Genomic DNA, 23,093 nt, shown 5'->3' with positions numbered 1-23,093 from the left:
ACTGATGGATGGATGGGTAGATGGATGGGTGGATAGATAGAATTGTATTAATCCCTTTGGGAAATTAATGATTGGCTCCAGCTCCACCTACGCCACTGAAAAATAATTAATAAGTAATCTGTCAACTAAAGAAATATGAACTATTTACTGATTTATCAACACATTTGTTAATAATAATAATAACTTGATACAAGGTGTAGATCAAGCCCCAAAAAAAGATATGTGTCATTTGTATGTGAGTGATGTCATCAGGCCATTGAGTGTCAGCTGTAATAAGTACAACGGTGGGCTGTTGTATTCCATCAAGTCCTTTGCCTCAAGGCAAACAAGCCTTCTCCAGTGTAAGGACCCACCAGGGACATAAAAATCCATTACGTTACGTTTCTGATATGTACAACAAAAGCCCAAATGGTAAATTTAACATACATTCTCCCTGTCAAACATGGTCCCTGGGGCTCGAACACAAATTGTATGTGATGGATTTAATATGTATGGACTTGACTGTTTATCTTTCAGTGTTCAAGTCCCATTATTATAACAGGAGCTGTTAAACACGTGTCACATGTACAGAAAACAGCATGGATAGCCATCTTTTTCAAAGACCTTTTTGATTGTAGCCCAGCGGCCCTGTCAGCCAGATGACGGCGCGGGCATTTATCCTAATGGTAGCTGCAGTGTGCTGTCCTTTCCTCTTGTGCGTTCAATGAGCCAACCCTCATCAGGTTTCCTGTTTGTGTGCCTGCATTTATGTCACATCTTCAATCTGCCCACCATGGTTTTGCATAAGTGCCTTCCATTAGACAAGCAGGAAGACGCAAACACACACACACACACACACACAATCACGAGCACATTGTGTGCACTCCTCGCCGGGACAGTGTGAACATTGGTTAGTAATGGGATCTCGATATTAAGAAAGGCATTCGAAAACAATTACTCAAATGGCTGTCTGCCTGTTGAATCTCCTAATCCCACAGCGAAGCACTCGAGCAAGCGCTCACTGCTGTGACCACCCCACCTTCCCCCTTCTCCCCCCCGGGCTGCATTAGCACAGAGAAGAGGAGCACATGCAGCTCTGGAGCTGGAGAGACACTCTAAACGTCCAGAACGTTCTCCCATTTGTCACTCTTCGTCTGCTGTTCAAAATGAAAAAAGGCTGTTTGCAGAACCAAGAAGAAGAACAGACTTCCTGTCACGTTTAAAAGAGATGGTCTTAAACAGCTTTGTCAGAGAGACATCTTCTGCCTGAGGTTTGCATGAAAAAACAGGAAAAAATGACTTCATTAAAGAGTCTGTCTTCTACTTAAGTTTGTGACAGGTCAGCTGTTGCTATGGTTACGTGAAAGCGTCCTCAGGTTCCCTGCAGGAGGGGTGGCCAGCTGTTCAGGAGAGGGCTGTTTTTTGTTTGTTTGTTTGTTTTGGGTTTGCTCCTGTAATATGCCTACAAGATAATATGCCTTTGTATGACACAATGTTTTATAAATTATATACTGGCATGAATGAAAACCTACATTTTTAAAAAGTTGATCCAATCTCCGCAAAAAGGTGATAAAAACCCAGATGTGTACTTCAGGTAAATCACTTACAATTTATTATCTGCAAAATGAGGAAAAGTTTTGAAGCAGAGTAAATTAGACGCCTGTTCGTTCAATTACAACCTTAAAATCACTTTTAAAAGTGAGTAAACTAAATGTTGAAGCGAAAGCTCTCGCCGTATTAAAGACCTGAGGTTGGTCAACAGCTAGGGTGCGCTGTTTCCTCTTTATGATACACTTCTGAAAAGCAGGTTGGTAATACTACTATGACTACTAGTATTCATACTAGTACTTCTCCTACAACAACTACTACCATCACTTCTGTAAAGCTACTACCACTACTATTACTACTACTACTACTACTACTACTACTACTACTACAACTTCTAATAATAACAATAATATATCAACTATTTGTACAACTACTACTACCTATACCACATCTTCTACTACTACTATAACTAATACTACTACTACTAATTATGGTATTATTTCTACTACTACTACAACCACTACTATTTCTACTACTTTGACAGGTGCCACTGCCACTACTGCTACTGAAGTAATACTATAGGTACTAATAGAAACATTACTGCTACTAGAACTTCTACAAGTAATAATATTTGTACAAGTTTGATAATTAAACAGTATAAAATGGATGGTCAATAATGTGTGGAGAATGGCTTGTGACTTACACCAGGGGTCCCCAACCCTTGGTCTGTGGACCGGTGCCTGTCCGTAACATTCTGTAACATTCTGTATAAAGTTGCGTTTGACTAAAGCAAGGTCTCTATGCCAATAATATAATATAATATAATATAATATAATATAATAATAATCATCTTCACTAGTGGCTTTTATTTTGAAGTTCTTGTTACCTTTCCTGTTTACCCTCCTTCCTGTCTTGTGATTGTAATGACTTCCACCTGTGTTGGTACCTGTGGGTTGGGAAGTTAGTGACACATGTTGGACTTGTCTTTGTTTCCTCTTCACTTCTCTCCACCTTACTCTGGATTAGCTGCTCTTCTTCGTGGCACCTCCTGTTATTCTTGCCTTCGTGGATTTTGTCATGATTGTGATTTGTAAGTATTTCTTCCAACATTATTTATGCTTTGGTTGTTGTTAAAAACATATTTTTTGTATTTGCACATTCCATTTGCACTTTAGTCCTTAAAAATGAACCTCCTTAAACCTTTTTACTTGGAGTAAAGTAAAGCAAAGAAACTAAGTTTGAGGTCATTGTCAGTGAGGAGGCTGAGGAAACCAAACATTCAGTTAATGGAATTAATGAATGAAGGACTCAGAGGGTTAGGCCACATGACAGGACCGGTGTTTTCTGCAGAGCACTTTCAATACAAAGAGGTTTGTTTAAATGTAAGAAGTTTAAAAAAAAACCCAACAACAACAACAGAGCCAGAGTAAAAAGAATCAGTTGAGTCTGTAAACTGAGAATAAGGCTGACGGCCTAACGTACAACGTTCTAATTCTAAAAACAAAAAAAGCTGGAAGTAAAAAATCATTTTAATACAATTAAAATTAAATTCTAATTTTTTTTTTTTTATTTACACACACATTTTATATTTTATGAATATTTACAGTCTGTAACACTAAGGTCTAACCAGGCAAATCATCAATGACACACCAATAACAAAACACATTAATACAGCTACAGTTTTTAAAAATGCTTGACATATGGCTGATGTATAGAAAGTTTAGTTGTCAGTTTTTAACGTAAATAAAAATGACTATAAATAACTAGCTAGCTCTGAAGACGGTTGAATACTGATCAACGCCATGATAATCACTTTATATTGTATGGTTTTAGGGAATTGAACTGATGAAATAATTTCATGTCAAAGATCCAGATTATTCTGTTTTTGACCTTTTATCCTAAAGCAGAGGTCCTCGACCTGTGGCTCCTGACCCACATGCAGCTCTCCAATGTTTTTGCAATGGCTCCCTATGAGACTCAAATAACGTCTCTTTGTGATGATTAGAACAACTAAATTCTCCTCTTTGCACTTGTTTTTCAATCCCTGTGAGTATATCAACATAGTGTTCAACTAAACAGGCCCTGGTTTCACGCAGACTAAGTCAGTTGTTGGTGAATTTAATAGATGTTTTCATCATATTTCATCGGATACACATTCTGTGACATTGCTGTTTGGTTCGATTTGACTTCACTGATTTTGGCTCTTGGAGAATTGGTGTAGTTGTGGAAAAAAGATAAAAATGCTGTTGAAGATCGCAGATCAGTGTCTCAAAAGATCATGGCAGATCATTTTGGACGGGGACAGTGTTCCTAGTGTCATATTCCTAACCTACTGTAGGCAACATTTCTGTGGCCAATAAGTGTAATTTCTGTTTATTTTGACCAGATTCTGTTCCCATCTGTTACTTTCACCTTTATTCACATTGCTCTCACCAGACTTCTAGCTAACATCGAATCAAGTTAGTACACCTAAGAAATAATCCTTAGTTTCTGACATAGCTCAGGGGTTTGGAGTGTATTAACAATAACACACATCAATGGTTTGTGCCAGGGCTCAATAAATAGGTTGTTGGAGTTTTTTGCGACTGATATTTCTTCTTATTATATGCAGAGACATGTCTCAACTTCCTTTTGAAAAGGCTTGCATATTTTTGGTGTCTTAAATCATTTTTTTAAAGAATAAATGTTATCTAAGTAGTGATAATTTGGTCTTCGACTGTAGCTCACACTTCTGCTATGCATCACAAAGGTGCCAGCAAGGCTGTGGAGAGTCTTGATCCCCCCCCCCCATATACCCTGAATGTCAAGGTCTTTCTTTAAATGATCAATAGCTTCTCCTGTTAACACTGGTTACGCTGGGAGATAAATCCCAAAATAATGTGTTTTCATGACCACGAATCAGACTTGGAGCTTTGTTCCCTGTGTGTTTTTCTTTTTCTCACACGGACCACTGGAGTTCAGATGACTTGAGGTTTTCATTACAAAGCCCGAATCCTCTGTGATATTTATAAAGTCCCAACCAAACTTTCTCATCAGCTGCCAAAATAGCCACGTTCCCAAGAATACGTTCCCATTTCCATTCCAAACGGCTGCGGCGATGATTGACGTGTCCTTGTTCTCCGCTTTACATCAGATGTGGAAATAATTGGCACCTGTATTCCTGCACATGCTCTGAAGCCGGGGTGGGGGTTCACAGTGCTCTGCAGTCTGATCCGTTTTCTATTTGGTCCAGATGTGCAGGAACACAGGAGGCTCTATCGTAAATGGCCGGGACGATTAGCGCCCAGAAAAGATCTGTCACGTCATCACTTTCTGCTGAAGCTGACACTAATGTAGCAGTCCCATATTCAAAGAGTAGCGTGAGGCTGACCAGGTCCCAGTCATGTGGGACGGTGAGGGACATGTCATTAGGTCACAAGTGGTGCTCCATTTTAATTAGGTCAGTAAGCAATTCTTCCCTCAGGGGGCGTCGGAGCACTCGATTTAGAGCAGATCTGCACTCACCCTGATGATGAACTGACTGCAATAACAATGTCAACCTTAAATATTATTGTTAATATTATTATTAATATTAATGATAATTAGGTACGTGTGTGTTCTCATACTCCATTTGTGTGTTACATTGGTGGGGTTGCTAAGCAATCGACCACTAGGTTGCAGTGCTGAGTTCAGGCAAAATGTCTCTGCTGATGGAAATTAAATTTTCCTGAATCTGACATTTCTGATGTTTTTCCTGTCGCTCATGAGTTCATCTTCACGACTCAGACCCCCATGATTTCCAGTGGCGCTGCTCCATTTACTACGCCAAGGTTCACAGCCGCCAGCGCTCTGCGAACATTCCAAATAATGCACAACACAAACCAAATAATGGCTCTGCAAGCATGATTAGCGTTGAGCGTTAGCTAAGATTTAGTGTTTAATGTTGACCAACATCAGTCCCAGTCCTAAATTTACAACAGGTGAACGACAGTCACATACTGTCAGTCTCAAACTCATTTTTTCTGTGTGGTCCTGTACAAAGCAGTACACTTTTCTTTTTTTTCTTTTTTTAAATCTACCTCATTCTTCTCCATCCTACATCATTTCTTGCAGCACTCCCACAATCCCTCTGCATATCCAGACATCATGAGTGTGAGCCTAGTCATGTATATCAGGCGTCCGGTTTCACAGCCAGCTCTGACAGATTGGATTTGATTTTGGCGATTTAGCCGGGAATGTGAAGCCCGCCGAGGGTAATTGCTTGTGTAATTGCACTCTGGGGGAGAGGTAGAAAAGCAGGGCCTAAAATCATCCATCTACCTGCCCTCAGGCTACAAGGACAACTCCTGTCCCAGCATCTGCCTGGTCTTTACACCTTTCATACTCCCTCACCCCCCTCACTACAGTAGCTGGAGGAGGGAGGGTCACGGGCGGGGGGCTGATCAGTGTCATTCAGATAGTGGACACAACAGAGGATTTCCTTCCAGAAAAGAAAATTGGAAATGACTTCAATGGAGCGGAATTCTATAATGATTTCACACACAAGCTGAAATCAATAGTTTCATATAGCATTTGGTATTTTTTATCGTTCAGTTTCAATGGTTTTTTTTTTCCGAAATAAGTCAAAATTTTTTTTTTTTTTTCCGAAATAAGTCAAAATGTAAGTACAAATCCTGTTGTACTCCAAAGAGTATTTAGAAATAAATTTCAAGGTAAGCGCAGTGTGTTGTTGGCCTTAAATTGACTGCAGAAGGAAAAAGAAAATCGCAAAAATATTTTTTTACCCAAATAGCACAGAGCGCTGTTAAATTAACAGTTTAAATCCCAAAAGAAGGAACTCTTCTGTAAATCCTTCAGCGCTCTGGTTTTTCTGGCGTTCCCTGCTGCGACGTTCCTTTGTAGTGTTGAGCAATAACAGGTACAGTGCTTGGAATTGATCAGGTTTTGTCAGGAAAAAAAAAAATCAAGAAGAGACAGATTTGGGACGAAAATTTACAACTGAGATCAGTGTTTCCTGCCAGAAGAATCAATCAGAACTCGGTGAGGTTAAGTTTGGCGGTGGCTCCAGAACTTGGAGAAGAGTAGATCTGTGGCCAGTGGAACGTCCAGTGGAACGTCCAGTAGAGCGTCCAGTGGAACGTCCAATCAAACCCGGCACAAAGAGTGTGCACATATACAGACGGGAGTGGGTGTGTGAGAGTCTGCAAGCAGCAGGTAAAGAATGTTTACCAATGCAGGAGGGACCAGCAATAGGTGTGATCACATGTTGCACATAGCCACAGGCCTCTTCTCACTGCACCCCCCACCCCCCTCCCTCCAGCCTCTGTCATGGAAAGATAGAGAGACAGAGCTCACAGAGATAGACAGATACTGAAGGATAAAGATGTGCAGCTGAGATCTATCACCTGCCAGGCGGGCGTGGGTGCCATGCTTCTCATCAACTCACATCTTCACACTCTCTCTCACACACACACACACACACACAGTCTTCTACCACCCTCAGGCTGAATTTCATCCTCATCAGGGTGCATGTTTTTCTGTCTGGGGTTTTTGTATTGCTTCCACTGCAGGTGCTGCTTTGTGTGTGTGTGTGTGTGTGTGTGTGTGTGTGTGTGTTGACTTTAATTCGAATGCTACGTGCACTCACTATAATTGGATATTTTGCCTGTACTGTGAACCAGCAGCATGAATGGGATGTGCAGTGTTGTTGCGTGCTGGTCTGCGTGTCAGCGCGTGTGTATTTATAGCAGGCCTGTATACACTCACTGTATGTCTAAGTAAGTGTGTGTGTCTGTGTGTGTTGTCTGGCAGCTGGAGCGGTCTGTGGTCGGGGAGTCACCGGGGAGCGGCTGCCGTGATGAAGAAGAGTTGAAGGTCAGCGCAGTAAATGAGGTCAGTGTAAATAGATGAGCGCTAATAAACACAGGCATGGCAGCTCTGAGTGTATATTATCCAGATGAATACATCTCACATTCCCACATCCCGCTCATACATCACCTCAGATAATACATTCAGTTATTCAGCACACTGGCACATCTGATGTGCTGGGTACCTTATAGCTCTGCACTTTTTCCACTCTGACTCATCCTGGCTGCTCTCAGCACACAGCCAGAGCCACAAGAGCGTCCACATAGATTTCCCGACGGGGCAGGACTGTCGTTGTCGGTGCCAGCCTCACCTCTGAACCGCCGTTGTTTGTAAAGCAGTCTGCCTTTCCCCACTACGTTTAGCTCTGTCATGTGTCCCGCCGAGGTCTCCGCAGGTCACGGCAGAAGCGGCTACATCTCTGCTCTCCATTTTCCCTCTCTCCCGCCTTGGTTTTTTCCCCCTCTTCCCAGCTGTGTTTGTTTCTTGTTCGGAACTCATAACTTGCAATTAGGATTCTTGTTGGAAGCACGCTGTAATTTCATAGCACAGGATGAATGCCCGTGCTTCTAGTCGCCCTCACACATTCATCACGCAGCCTAAAGACCCTTGGTTTAGGCCCAAATCCTTGCCCGTACGGAGCATGTTGTTCTGGAGAATGATTTTTTTTCTTCTTCCCCCATAACTTCTTTTCTACCTCTGTTTGTCTCACTCTCGTTTATTTGCTTCTCCTCCTGTGCTGTCTGTGCCACAGCAGCAGGCGGCGTTTGTGGTGCTGCAGGTTTGTTCCTTTCTCTTATTTTCTGAGGGAATATTTTCAATAAAAAGATATTACAGCTCAGTTTATACCTGTGCGGTGACTATGGTAGTTCATAGGTATGATAACCTGCTTCACTTCAGTACCAGAGACAGTCCTGGAAGCTGTGGATGAATGTTATGGCTGGACTGAGTTTGTAATTTATTCCTGTAAACAATCTTTTTGCCAGTGTATGTGAACCATCACTCACGTTACAGTGTTTATAATTTGTAATTTCAGTAAAGCTTGGCTATCCATTTAAAGAAAAAACACTTTACATAATCCCGATTTAATAATCGTGTTTTTATTTTTATTTTAATGCATTTTAGCAGGAGACTAAATTGTACCGAATGAGGCAGTAATTACCGTAATGTATCGTTAATCTGGCCCAGATTTGCACAAATGTATGGACGTACAGTATCAAGCTCCACTCGGATGACACGAGTGTCATTTTGATCATGCCCTGCATCCACCACATGGGGGCAATACAGCTACACTTTTGGTAGCCTCCGAATTATTTTTCATTCATTTTTTTTGTTTTTTTCAGTGACTTTCTCCGGGTGTAAGGACTAGTCCTGGTTCGAAGTCGTAATTTTAAGAAAGATATGTTGATGTTAGGTGAGACCAAAGCGAAAAGTTTTAGGGTTAAGATGTGGCTGTACAGTTCACGTTCGAAGTCAAGATGGTGAAGAGTTGAGGTGAGAGGATGACGGAGGGAGAGAACGAGCTGACTGATAAATATCAGTGTTCCCGGCATTCAGTATATACACACTGCTGTGTGCGCGTGTGTGTTTGTGTGGCACTCAGCTGGGTCTGTCATCTTCTTAGTTCTGCACATCATCAAACTCAACGAAAGTACTTTGAAGTGCTGGTACTGCGTGTTCTGGTAAGATAGTACCACATCCTAACACACGCACACACACACACGCGAACAGGGCGAAAGAAGCGAATTGTGTTTTGTTTAGACTGAACTGCAGACTAATGAGGTGACTCCAGTCCAGTGACCATGCATGGCTGACGTCATGGGTCTTTTGTTTACCCTCATTATTGTATTGTTTGAACAGTTCTCTCGTAAACAGACTCACCGTCGTCACGTGGAGTCTGTGAACTTTTGCTTTGCCTTCCGCCACATTACACCTCTAACAAACCTTAACATTTGATATTCTATATAAAAACTTGACAATGTCACAGTGAAGCTGGGTTTTTTTTCAGTTCAGTGTCTCGTGTAATACCCTGCACATGGAGTGGGGGCGCTCTTGCTCTTCCGTTCCAGAGTTTGGCAGCGGCGCTCTGTGATGTGAGAGGAGAAAGGTGAGGAGATGGGTGATGGTAGTCGTGGTTGGTGAGCTCGGTTCTTCTTCTTCTTCTTCTTCTTCTTGAGGTCCAGATCCGGTTCTCCTCCAGAACCCGGTGAGGAGGTGCAGGAAAGCGCTCCTGACGGTGCCCGCACACCCGAAAAACCCTGGAAGAACCGCGCTCCCTCGGTGCGCTCTCTGCCTGCCAGTCAAAGGATGGGGATTTTTGCTCCCCCTCATTCATCCACGTCCCCTGCGTCCCTCCTCCTCTCGCTTCTCCACCTCCTCCTCCTCCTCCACTCCAACCAGCCTGTGGGTCTGTCAATGTGCTGCGAGCATTAGGGCAAGTCAAAGCAGTTGGGTTGTGAAGCGGAGAAACGGAGGAGAGCACTACAGAAGCGCTTTCTTTTGGCGGAGACGCGTCACGTCCAGATCTCCGAATGATGCGCGGCATGAGAGGAGCGTCCTTCACCCGCAGACTCTGATGCTCCCATCGTTGACTTTATCAGCATTTTTTCTTTTTTAATTTCACCGCAAGTTTCCCATTGGACTTGGTGAGACATTGTTAAAGCGGGGATGCCTTTCTAGCTTTCTGCTGTGACTCATTAATTTTTGGATTTATCATCCGTTTGGAACATATTTTATTCTATTGTTTCTATTTTATTCAATCTGTTGCTGGAGGATTGGATGATTCGCCAGTTGTGTTCTTGTTCTTAAAAAAGAGAGAGAATCAGGACCGGGAGTGCGCGCGGACTGAGTCCACCGAGCATCAACATGTCTTCATGAGGATGGGGCTGTGGACGAGACCCAAATCGGTGATTTTTTGAAAAAGAAAACAACCAAAACAACGCACAGTGTTTTCATCCGACTGACGGACAATAAAGCCACTGAGTCCAGCCTGATATGTTGGGACGTGGATCTGGAGAGAAAACAAGGTCCTGGGAGAGAAATCACGCAAAGTGGGCTCAGTAAACAAGGGGACATTGTTCGACCAAAGACAATTAGGGCGCACCGAGAGGCGACAGAAATAGCTGCTGCGAGGCGACACCTTTTCACCAATTTGAATTCGGTGGAGTTAATTGTGTGCCCAAAAGGAGGACTAGAGACGAATTGAGTCGGTGTCGAGTCATGGAGTTCACACTGAAGTAGCCACGGCCGAGGACGCGCAGAGAAGCCGAGACGCGCCGATCGACCAAGTTTCTGAGTGCGTGTTTTCTCTGTCTTGACTTTGAGAAAAAACAAAAAACAAATCCAAACAAACAACCGTGAATTTGCATCCGAACGGCAGTGGACTTCTGTTGGCACATCTCCCCACAGTCTGAGCCTCTACCTTCAGCCTGATCCGGCGCTGCTCCAACCGTAGTTGTTTTTAGAGTCTCTGCGCAACAGCAGCAGCGGCTGAAACTATAAAATATACGGCTTTCCGTTTTTATTTTTGTTTTTTTTGGTTACATGGGGCTACACTTGCTGCAGGGAGTCGGGGGTGACATGGCGAGTCGGGGAAATGGGAATGGATTCGGAATCCTGTTGGTATTCTTACTGGATTTACTGGGAACGACGGCCAGCAACATGGAGCCCATCTACTGGAATTCCTTAAACGAAAGGTAAAGGCGCTTCTGTGGTTTTACTGGTTGTTCAGCTGCACGTGCGTGCTGGAACAATTACAATTGGAAATGTGAACTAGGTTTTTCTCTCCAGGGCAGTGATAGTATACGGTTGAAATACTGCTCTATAAAAAAAAGGGTAAAGATCTATAATGCAACAGACTTAAGCAGTTCCAGTATATTGATTTATTATTAATAATACCTTTACTTAGCCAAATGATTTGCTCCTGGTGTGATTTGATAAATGTGTACACCTGGCTGCTGTGCTCCCTCCACAGCTGGTCTGAGTTTGATTATTCTGGATAATCGCCCTGTAGTTCTGCAAAAGTTTCTGGAGCTGGAAGTCTCGCCTCTGTGTCCTATAATACGGTCCAGGGTCTGCCTCCCTACTGCTCATAATTACTGCTGAATGACCTTGATTGAATCCCAGGCCCTGGCCCTGGGGCCTCTCAAACCCACGGTGTGTCCACTCCACCTGCACTGCTCATTTGCATTTGTTCTTCCTCTTCTTCTATTCCTCGGCAGAAGGTGTCAGGTGAGGAAATGTCATTTTAAACACCTCTGGGCTGTTTGGCCTTAATGGCTGACACCACTTGGCTAACACTGCCAATTCTCCCTCTCCCTGAATCGGATCAGTGTGTGTGTGCAGCAGAGATGGATTTTATTGACAGCAACCCTGCTGGCCTGTCTGAGAACTAGGACTGGGATTTTGTGAAAACTCCCTGTGATGTGGCAGTAGTACGAAATATATCAATGGTATTTTGAGTTGAAATTTGATTAAAATACAGTTTTCCAAGTGACGGAACCAGAGTTGTCTTTGTAAGCTAGCTTCATGTTTCTTACTGCTTTTAAAATGTACATGAATAACCAAAAACAAAGTCGGTAAAGCAATGGCAAATCCTCTTTAAAAATCTATTTACAGGCTTGAGTGATATATCTTTAAATAAAACAAATCAATTCTGAAAAAAAAAACCCCAGCTTAATCTCATACTTTAGCATTCAAGAGAGCAGCTAGTCAGTTGATAAATAATTTTAAAAAAATTAAAAAGAACACATTTGTAGTAATACAAATGAATAAATACTTCAAATATATAATTAAATAAATAAAATAACCTAATACTTATAATTTTCACGTTGTCTAAATACCAATTAGGACAAACCTATTTTTATGTATTTTATATAAACACCAAATGCTAATTACATTTGATCCACTCATCTGCCAAATATTGATCATTTCTTTCAAAAAAATGCAAGCTTATTTCCCGCAGCTAAGCACTTCCTGCCCCCCATGTCCGGGTCTCATCCAGGTCAACAGCTTTTAACGTGTCCGTGATGACCCTCCAGGCTATGGCCTGCCTAGTATTTCCCCTCTCCGACTGATGGGACAGTCGTGGGCCCCTGCCGTGGAGCCAGGCATGAAGCCCTTAATGAGGGCTTATTGTCACCAGTGGGTGGATTCGCCCACTGGGGAGTAGGACATGGGAGGGTAATTTCCACTGAGAAGCTAACAGCCCCAGCTTTTGAGGCCTTACAGGTGATTCCACACCATTGTCTGCTGATAGAGTTTAGCGGTGGGTGGGTGTCAGGGCTTGGCCCACAGGCCTGGCAGGCAATTGGAGGGGATGTGGCTTTGACAGAGAAATACTATACATACATTGTAGAAGCTCAAAGTTGGTTCATGAAGCAAAGCGTTCATATTTAATCAGCTTAGTCATCCCTCTGCTTTATGTTCCGGGCTTTTACACATTTCTGTTTACGCATTCTCTGTGTGCTGCACGGTCCTTGTGCCTCAGCAGCCTCTGGACGAAACAGGGTTTGACTGTTGGCTGAAATAAGTCGTCTGAAACATGCTTGTCCAAGTGTCTTGAGCCCACGCACATCTGGTTTGCAGTAAAGATCTGAGGTGGAAAGTATGCATCTGTATCAGCGAGGTGCGGGTCGAGCATGTACGGTTCACAACTTGCCTGTGAAGCACGCACAGTGTCACATTGTTAACCTCGGGACCTTTAATGGACGCCCCACTTTGAAGTTTGGACTTTTCACCTGCACAGTCTCTCAACCTCCTCCCACGCGTCCTTCCACCTCCGTGAGCAAATCCTCTGCTCTGTTTTCCCTCTTTTTACCCATCTGCCTCTGCGCCCTCACCCTCTTCCCTCCAACGCTGTGAAGAGACGCGGCAAATTGAAATCATGTGTCACATCTCGCCACTAATTATTGCCCTGCCGTAGCTTCAGCTGCATCCAAAGATGTGCTAAGCCTGACCGAGGTCAGGTCATCCCAGGCTTTTATTTCACTCCTGCAAAAAGAAAATGCATAAAACGACATAAGAAAGTAAAACACCCCACATCTTATTTGCACTCTTGTAGTCAGCAGACGCTTTAATCAACTCCTCCGACCTTTTTATCGACTCCTCCATCAGTGGAAATAACTACAGCCTGAAAGAGAAGACACAGAGGTGGTCAGGCAGGAACTTAAACAGGAGGCAGGTGCCCGGGGGTGAGTGAGAAACAGATGGGGGGGGGGGATCCTGTCCTAACCCTAAGTAAATCAATAGCAGTTAAGACTGGAGTGCCAATACAGGTTGTGCTCGAGGAGAAGGGAACTGAACCAGAACAGTCACCTTGGGGAGAGCAACTCCCGTATCCCCCCACCCCCAACCCAAAAGAATTACATTATCCTTATCTCAGCATCTCCCATTATTGGCCTTACATGGCCGCTCTAATGAACAATCGAACCTTGAATTACCACTCACGAGTTTGGAAGAGCGCGAGGGGTGGGGTGGGGTGACTGTCGGAGTGACGGGTGACCCAATCTTTGCTGATGACGCTGCAGTTTATCTTGGTGGGCCACACAATTGCAAAAAAACAGAAAATGAAGTACGTTGGAGAGAATGTTGGCTGTGGTCACTCCTCTAATCGCAGCATATGGAGTTTTGTAGTTGTTGGCACTTTTGCAAGTTTGATTTCAGTGTCTTTTCTTAAGGCCAGAATCCTTCCACTCGCCCCTCCCTCGCCGTTCTCTCCTCCTCTGTGTTTTCCTCTCTCACTATACTCCAGTAAACGGCTGTGGATTATTGTAAACGGCTGCTGAGGGTGGGCGTCTCCCCCGCTCTGTGACTTGCAGTGACTTGTAATACAACTATTCCCCCTAAGATCTGCATTAAACTTTAATCCCCCCCTCTTTCCTGTTTCTCAATAATTCATTAACCGCCCGCTAATTGGCGCCAGATAAAAGACTACTTCACCCAGCTAAGTGTTGGACCACGACAAAGGAGAAAAAGACCGAAATAAATCTAAAGAAAGTCAGTGAAGATGTGTTTTTCTGAAGCTTTCTGGGAGTGAGCGTGCGGAGAGGAATAAGTGTTAGTAGGTCAAACGGGGGGTGCCACACATTTCAACATGCGTTTACGACTTGTTTTGTTGGTGTGAAACACCGCTCCCGGTTTCACTGGGGTGAAATCCACCTGAATCACAGGTTTGCATGAATAATGTATGTACTCTGCATTATTTTTTTGAAGGTATATGTTGCTCGAGAATGAATGTGTCCGTTTGGCAAATGATCAGAGAATAACCAGTGAGTAGGTCATTTAGATGTTTTTGAATTCTAGTGGTTAAAGAACATTGGTAGAGAGCGAGAGAGAGTTCAGAATATAAACCATATTGCCCTCCCGACCCTCTGTGTTTCTTTTTCTTCAGTCCTGTGTGTGTAAGTTTACGAGCTGAGAGCAACAGGAGCTGTGAACGGAGGTTTCAGCTGATGTGGCAGAATGGGAAAGGCCAGAGAAAGGACTCGACCAGAGGGTGCACTTCTTCTCCTTCTTGCGTTCTTTCTTACGTTTTTGTTTTCCCTGTGTCCCAATATCCTACCCCCCCTCTCTTTTTGCTTATTTGCTTCCCTTCCTTTGTTCCTTTCCTTCCTTCCCATTGGCAGATCGACACAGGTATGCAGCTGCAGCGTTGAAAATATAGACATGTGAACAGACAGGTCTATTCCGAAGGCACATTCTCAACAGATGTCTGCACACGGACACAGAAATGAGCCTCGGGGGGCTCGACCTCCCCTCCCAGCTCTGTCCAACACGTGTGTAAAGGGTGTGTGGGCCTAATGTATCTCCTCTGCTGCATGTGCAAGTGAGCATTGAAAACACACATTTGCTACTAGCAGACAGTAAACAGAGGAGGCCAGATGTGCACGCACACGCACACACATGCACACAGATGAGGAAATTGGCAGGCGTCACGGGCTGTTGTTCCACCCGGAATTCATTCATTATTTTATCACTCGATTATAAGTTTATTTGGCAGGGCCAGTGTGCATTCATCAACATCATAACAGCTATAAAGCGGCGTTGTAAATATGCTGGGCTTGGCTAAAGAACTAATTTACTTCCTCACTCCCCGGGGCTTTAGAAGTGACTTTGGGATTTTGGTATTGGTTTAAAGCGTTGATTATTACGGTGAAAAAGATTAAAAGTGTGTGGCGGGTTTACACAGTTGGAAGGCGCACACAAGTGAGTCATTTTATTTTTTTTTATTTTTGTCCCCGGGACTGCGTGCTCGCACGCATATGCGCACACAATGCACACATTCACAGCGGTGGTGGTTGTGATTGTAATCCAGGTCTCAGGTCTGAAGGGGTCACATGTGTCCCAGCATCACTGGGCAGATTGCCCTGGGTGGCTGAACCCAGAGCCCCTTAGCAAAAAGCCAGCCAACACACACACATTGGTGTCTCATTAGATTGCTTCACAGCACACCCTGCCTAAGCAGGATCATCCAATCCTCCTGGCAGCATTTGGACTGGGCCAGGTCAATCTCTCCTCCCCCCCGGGTGACACAGAGAAGCCGACTGTTGTGGTGGGTCAGCCGGTTAAAAAAAAAAAAAATAGTGTGTGCGGCCTTTGGTAGCTGCGGAGGTGCGTAACATCGGTGCAACTTCTGGACCCATGCTCATCATCCTCTCTTTCCTGTCTTGACTCGCCCTCTGGTCTTGGAGCCCAGTATCAGGCCCACAGCTCTGGGGTTAGCCTCATTTTGCAGCAGCTATAGCGGTGTCGGCATTCTTCCAGCTAAATGGAAATCGCAGTAGGAGAGAGTTGAGGCGGTTGTCATTTTGTGTGTGTGTGTGTGTATAATTTGGTTTGCAACAGAGTATGTGCTGGTATGTGTTTGTGTGCCTGGAATACTAAAACTGTGTGTAAAGATTCCCAGGCCCTAGGCTGTTGTGTGTATGTCATGTTAACTTGCACTGAAAAACAAAGCCTTCCAACCCAAACATATTGAGCCTGCAATAGAGTAAAAAAAAAAAAATCTTATTTTCTCAAAACAAATGAACAAACATGCCAGTGTAATAAGATTATTTCCCTCCGTTTCCACAGCGAGTCAACACGTGCCAAAATATTTGCAGATATTTTCCAATGTCCAAAAAATAAAACACTTATAGCGGAGAACTAAATCCAACAAGTGAGAAGTGAAAAATGAGAATTTTCACTCTTTGTGTGTGAGCCCCTGAAGCTGATGTCCAATTGACGTGTTCTTTGCGCAGCACACACAACCGAGGACAACTTCAACATGCGAAACCCAAGTCAAACATTTAGAAACAGTTCCAGAAACAGTCGTTGCCTGCTGTCACTTAAGACCACGGTGAACGATGATTTTAATTCTTTATTCGTCTCTTACTGTCTGCCAGTGGACGTCAGCGCACAGCTTCGACTGGACACGGTCCAAGCTAAATGTGAAATACGTAGCGAGTTCTCGCAAGAGAGACAAATGAAGGGCCCTGCTGATGGACAGCTGCGTCCTGTCACGGCTGAAGTTCTGGCAAACACCTTTGACGGTTGGGAGTGAGAGAAAAGGTGTGTGTTGTCAAAGTGCGATGAAGAGAAGATAGAGAGTAAAAGGAGGAAGAGGGCTCAGAGAAGAAAAACAAAACAAAGAAAAGAAAGCCGGTGTGGCAAAAAGAGTTAAAAGAGAGATGGATGGTTTCAGGATCGGGGGCCGGGCTTTGACAGTGGTACTGGCAAAAGTTGATGCGGCGCAGTCACGGTGAGTGACTGATGAGCTGTAGGTCACGACCATGACGAGCTGCTTCCTGCTCACATACAACAGAGCCGGCCCTCATTCCTCATTACTGACATGTCCCATAATATTTATCACGCCGAGGTCCGACACCAAACCTGGTAAGTTCTTAAGGAATTCACTGAGTTTTATTTTCGAGGCAGAAGGAGTTCTTTGAATGACTCAAAGGGATTAGGAGACTGGCAGCTGTTTCCTCTTCTATTTATTTACTGCATTTAATAAAAAAAAATACTGCACAAAAATCTGAGACCCAGTATGCAGACCCCACAAAGGCAGAAATGATGCCAAGAGAGAGCAGAGCATTGTTTTGATTGATGTAGATTGCCAATAGCTAAATCGATGCCTTTAAATAAAAGTTCCACTCGGTTGCTGTGGAGGAACTGTCTTTAGCCTCCAGGAAGGTTTATAATTTGTTTTTTTCTTTTCCTCTGAACGCATCTTTTGTCCTACTCCACTGTCCATTCTTTTATTTCCTGCATTAAAATGATGTGAAAAGCGAGGAAAATAGAATACAGCCACTGTGGAGGAATGTATGGTGTTATGTTTATTTTGTTACCGTTTGTTAGCTCGGCCCTCGCACATTCTTAACAATTGATAATGTTATTATACGCTGTAGATAAGCTGTTAAATTCAATCTGCAGTGGATGTCATTTAGAGACAGACTCCGTGCTGGAACATGTGACAGGAATACCATTAGAAAAGTTTCATTAGCGGCTCATGTGGATTAACATTTGAATAATTTTGTGTTGTTAACTCTAATTTACTAATGTATTGGATTGTACCAGTGGTGTTCAACCTGTGGCTCCTGGGCAACATTTGGTTCATTGGCTCCAAATTAGCACCAGATTAACCAGATCAGTGTATCAAATTAAACGGTACGATAAATTATAAAATCACAAAAATCAAGATTTACCCAGGTTTATTTTTTTGTTGCTTGCTAATGGCTGATTTTTTTTTTTTTTTTAACCTCAGTTCACTGTTGGGGATGTAGTGAGTGGAGCATGCTGTGTATTGCATACTAACTCTATATGAATATTGTTGGCGTATTTTCCTGTGGCCCAACAACAAACTGTCAACACTGCTTTACTTCCATCGTTTGAATGGTTGAAGTGTTTTTGCCTGACTTATGCGAGTTTTATTGGTTGGTGAAATAGAGCTACAGACCCCTGGTTTAGACCACGCTGTTTCTCGCTCTGCTAAACTGACTTCTGGTCTGTCAAGAGATTCCAATGATAACTGTTTTCTCTTTGATGGATTTTCTCCTCTATGATTGCCGGTCAGTCTCTCCTCTTTGATTCCGACTCCAAACCCTCACAGGGATGATTTCCCTGTATTCCATGCCACATAGTAGGAATTAAACCTCCGTTAAGTCCCGACAGAAATAGCAAAAATACATCGTCAAAACAACAATTTTAGACTTAGAAATGCCAGACTCCCAGCCAGTAGCTGGGCTTTTTGGGTAGATTTTCTTTAAAAAAAAACTCCTGTTGCATTTATATTCCTGGCATAAGAAGCTTTTCTCAAGAGATTTGTAGAAACACACGGAGCGGCTAAAGTGGTGCATACATGAATCACCCTGCCTGCAAAGAGCCCGCTAACAAAGCAGGGCAAACTATCTCACTGCTCAGCTACAAAATGATACATTGCTTTTATTTGTGTGGGGAGTGTTTGGAGGGAGCGTTGCTCCTCTGACTGCTGCGCTCAGTGTTCGGTCTCTGCAGTGTGGACCAGGCCGAGACCTCCGACTCTGTAGCGACCAGGCTTTGAGATAATCTTCAGCCACTGACTTACATTAGTTTAAAGATGATTCCAATACTAAGAGGCTTTGTTAGGGAGCCATGTCCTGCTCTGGCTCGCCGCAGCAACAACCAGTCAACACGAAACTGGGCTTGTGCGTATGAGCCAATACATTCACTACCTGATCTGACCACACGGGGCTGCCTCTTTACCTCCGATCCGTCGTAACACTGCTCTCCCCCAGTTCCAAGCACCTTGATTATATTTGCAGGCTTTCACGCTTTCTTCTCAGATGATTGTGTGTGCGTGTGAGTGCGTGCACGCTCATATGCATTCTAATTAGGAGTTAAAAGAGTGTACAGTAAAAACAGGCCATCTGGCTTTGGCATTAGCCACCGTTGTTGAAGTCCACGGGGAAACTGACCTTGGCCGAGAGAGCAGGAAAAAATCATGCTCCATTTCCTGGGCTCTGCGTTAAATATAATTTAAGTAGGATGGACGTGCAAGATTAGCGTGGAAGAAATAGACTGATATAAACCACATTGTTCATGGCCCTGGCTAACTCGCTGTACGTGCGGCCTATGAAAAGTTATCTAAATACACAGCGGGGGTGCAGTTGTATGTGTACATATATTATATGAGAATACTGTAGTATTGGTTTCAGTCACAGAGCAACTGTTTGACAATTTGACTAGTTTTTAAACTTTTTTTTTTTAAGCGTTGGATAAGAAAACCCTACACACTGTCCATACTGGTTTGATGGATTCGTACTGTCTGAAGTGTTTCCAGCATTTCAATGTAAGGACTTTTGGTGGTTGGGCACCAACCTGAGCTCATTTCTCAGGAATCAAAGCCAACATAAAGATTGGAAGCTGAAGAAAAAAAATGAGCTGGACAGTTTGGTTTCAGGAGGAGCAAAATTTTTTGAACTTTCACAAAACTTGACTTGAAAAAGTTTTATGTCACCGTACCTTCGAAAAAACAGTTTCCCAATACTTCATGCTGTTAGTGTGCATAACCTACAGTAATACTTACTATAGTAATAGCTGCATAAATGGAAATTACAAGCTCTAGTTGAGAGACGGAAAAAACAAATACTACAGGCCACAAATACAGTCGGTTTAGTGTTTAGTGTGCCCACAAGTGGCAATTAAAGGATAATAGTAAGTGTAAGTAACAGAGGAAGCAGAGGAGGAGCATAAAATGTAAAGTTAGCGTCATAAAGTCAGCAGAGCGGCTCAGTTTTATACATTCACACATATGTATAGGGACCTCACATTAGCCTCTTGTACCGTGTGTGTGTGTGTGTGGGGGGGGCAGCAGCACAGGTCATTGTGAGCAGACTTGTTATTGGAGCTCCAAGATAAAATGTTAATTCTTTGAGATAAAAGTAACACAGTGTCACTTTGGCTTTAGCCAAAGTTCTCCCAACTTCCTGGGTTCGTGACCCCTTTTTGAAAAGCTGGAAACTTCATGGTTGTCAAATTAAAACAAGGCCGTCCAACCTTGGAGGTGGGTGTACGGGGGGAGGTTTGTGGGGGCGGGGGTGTAATGTGGAGCCAATAGTATTTCATCCTGAAGTGAGGATATAGGTTTATACATAAATAAGCTGCCTTCAAACATTCCGGGCAGCATATGGATCGCAGCGCTGTGCTTTGTTGTCTCAGAGTAACTGGAACAAGATCACGTTGTTCATGGTAAGATTAAAGTAGGGGGTCGCTGCCCTGTCCGCATGCCATCGTCAGGACCTCTGCGGCCCCGCGCTGCACCAGGCCGCGCGTTTTTCCATCTTCAGTCCGGCGATGACCTGAGCTGTTTTTATGACTTGCCTTTGTCTAATGCATTCAGTGCTAACACAAACACACACTTGGTACACACTTGCCAGGGTGCATGCGTGTGCACCGCGCAGCGCTTATGTACACACACATAATCATGCACACACAGATGAAAAATGTTATTGGCCCCAGTGCTGGCAGTCCAAGCAGAGGGGTAGAATTTCTTCAAAGTTACACTCGCCAACCCCCTCTCTCCATCAGTAGCTTATCCCTCCTTCCCTCCACTCCTTTTCCTCCCTCACTTTCCTCCCTTACCTCGGTGCTCCTCCCTCCGCTCCCAGTTGAACAAAAGAGCTCCCCTTTCCAGCACTTCCACGGAAAGCCCTCACACGCACTTGGCTCCCTGGCTTCGAACTCTCCCACATGCACTCGTAGCTCCGTTGACGTCCGCAAAACCAGTCCGCTCCTCACCCCCCCCCCTCCTCATTACCCCCCTCTTCTTCCTTTTCATTTGTCTTTTCTTTTACTCTGCCTGGCTGACCACCAGTGTAAATTTCCCCTGCTACATATCTGAAGCGTTATCATGTTACAGCAAGTTGGCAGGCACCAAAAACTGTTCCCTCTCCTCTTTCTTAAATTGCTCTTTGCCCCCCCCCCTTCAACAGTTTCTTTTGTCTCTTCTTCCTTGTGGGTGGTTTTTGATGTGCAGTCTCTCCAGTTTCTCCTCATTCACTCATCAACGTCCAGCAATAAATGGCTCCTCTGTAGTGATGACAGGATGAATAATCATGATTGCCTATCACTGGGGTGTCGAAGTAATTTGGGAATGACGCTGAACCAGAGCCTGGCCTTCACACACATGCTCACACACACACTTGCATGAGAAATTACCACACCCACTAAATTCTTCTGGAAATCAGGGAGCAGTTCTCCACCAGCCACCCTGCCTGCTAACCTGCCTTCCAAATATATTTGTTGTTTTTGTCCTTCTCTCGTTGTTTATCAATCTTTCTCCTCTTTCTTCTTCGGCAGCTGCGTCTCAGGTCCCCCAGCCATTAGAGAGTGGGGGACCTTCTCTTCTTTCTTCTCTTCATGACCTTTTTCTCTTTCTCCTCTTTTTTTTCTCCCCACTAAGAAAATAAAGCCAGAAGAATGCTAGTGTGATGGTAGGGGGTGCTGTGGGGGGACAAAAGGCTGCCTTTGGAGACGGTGTCTCTCCTGTGTTCTTTGGTTTATGGGTTGATGGATGACTGGCACGGCTGTGGGTCACTGTGACCAATAATGGTCGCCCCCGTACCTTGTTGGGAGGACCTGAGTGTAGACATCTGTGTTTCCGTACAGCTGACCTGATAACCCCTCCCCCCTCCCCCCCCAGCTGTGTGGTCTCAGGTTATTAGGAGAGCGTGTCAGTCCTACAAAAACATATTCATACCAGGCCAGAGTTTGTTCAGGAACACTGAATTCTATTCATTTCTAGGAGGATAACAAAATAGTTACTGCTCCTTTAACCTTGGCGAGTTAATGACAAACATTCATTTAAAACCAAATGGTAATTCACACCTCAGCTCTAAACTTAACTGGAGGCTCAAAAAAAAAAAAAACTGATGTTCTGCCCCATTAGGACCAGCCTTTGGTCTCGGCGCAAAGTACTGGTTCTGACAAGGTCAGTGATTATAACTGGGAAAGTCCTAAAAAAGAAACGAAAACATCACACACACACGCAGTCAAACCATTGCTCCAGCTCAGGTCCAGACCATCAGGAGTCCTGGGTGGCCGTGAAATATATATGTGTGTGCGTCTGTGTGTGTGTGTGTGTGTGCTCATAGTAGCATTGCTACACGTTTTTAAATCTTTTACATTAACTAACTCCGTCCAAGTCTTAACGTCTGTGCTGCAGCGTGGCCAGAAGAGGCTGCTATCATGCGTAAGTGCTGTAATTCAGCTGTATTTTTGAAGTTATCTCTTTTTCTTTCTCCTTATGTTTCCTCTTAAATTTAATCACTCCTGTGATCGGTGAGCTAACTCTATTATGGCAGTACTTAGCTAGGACAAAAGAATTCATTCAAGGTCCTGTTTAAGTGCTTCTGTACCCTCGCGCTGCCCTTGCACCATGAATAGAGGTGTTTTTTTTTTTTTCTGAAGCGTTCACTCCTGTCGCGATGTTGCGGATGTTAGGCGTGCGTCATGCGTGGGTGCATCTGCTTGTGGACATGCCCTGCGTGGGTTTGCGTACACCCTCCCTGCTGCTTACCACAACCCCCCCCCATGTCCCCCACCAACACCCTCCCCCACCCTCCCCTAGCTGTGTCATTTGCAAAAGAGGACAATCACGCTGGAGACAAAGCAAGGTTCCTGGGTGAGCACGAAAGGAGAGTGTGAAAACAACAGAAACCTGGCCTGTACCACTTGACCCTGTCCAAGGGAGGGTGGTGAAGCAG

At 44.0% G+C, this 23,093-nt stretch overlaps 1 protein-coding gene and 1 long non-coding RNA gene across 6 annotated transcripts in view; both read left to right on the top strand.

Annotated features, from left to right (window-relative positions):
* The first annotated feature begins 2,382 nt into the window (after positions 1 to 2,382).
* The window catches only part of efnb3b (ephrin-B3b), a 96,161-nt gene continuing 75,450 nt past the window's right edge, over positions 2,383 to 23,093 (top strand). The window contains exons 1-4 of one of the 5 annotated variants that reach the window (XM_025061385.1): positions 2,384 to 2,617; positions 7,318 to 7,398; positions 9,380 to 9,478; positions 9,555 to 11,066. In XM_025061385.1, the coding sequence (XP_024917153.1) occupies positions 10,915 to 11,066 (152 nt within the window). In that variant the 5' untranslated portion in view covers positions 2,384 to 2,617; positions 7,318 to 7,398; positions 9,380 to 9,478; positions 9,555 to 10,914. Of the gene's footprint in view, positions 2,618 to 7,317; positions 7,399 to 9,379; positions 11,067 to 23,093 lie in introns of those variants that run through there. The other 4 variants (XM_025061380.1, XM_025061374.1, XM_008327118.3 and 1 more) reach the window with 4 other exon arrangements.
* On the top strand, positions 11,073 to 18,624 carry LOC112487919 (uncharacterized). The gene is made up of 2 exons (XR_003051471.1): positions 11,073 to 11,601; positions 11,703 to 18,624. It is a non-coding gene; the product is annotated as an uncharacterized LOC112487919 (long non-coding RNA).

This window comes from Cynoglossus semilaevis, chromosome 1 (genome assembly GCF_000523025.1).
Source record: "Cynoglossus semilaevis isolate Cse_v1.0 chromosome 1, Cse_v1.0, whole genome shotgun sequence".
In the NCBI taxonomy this organism is placed as follows: Eukaryota; Metazoa; Chordata; class Actinopteri; order Pleuronectiformes; family Cynoglossidae; genus Cynoglossus; species Cynoglossus semilaevis.
This window is presented reverse-complemented; position numbering and strand designations above follow the sequence as displayed.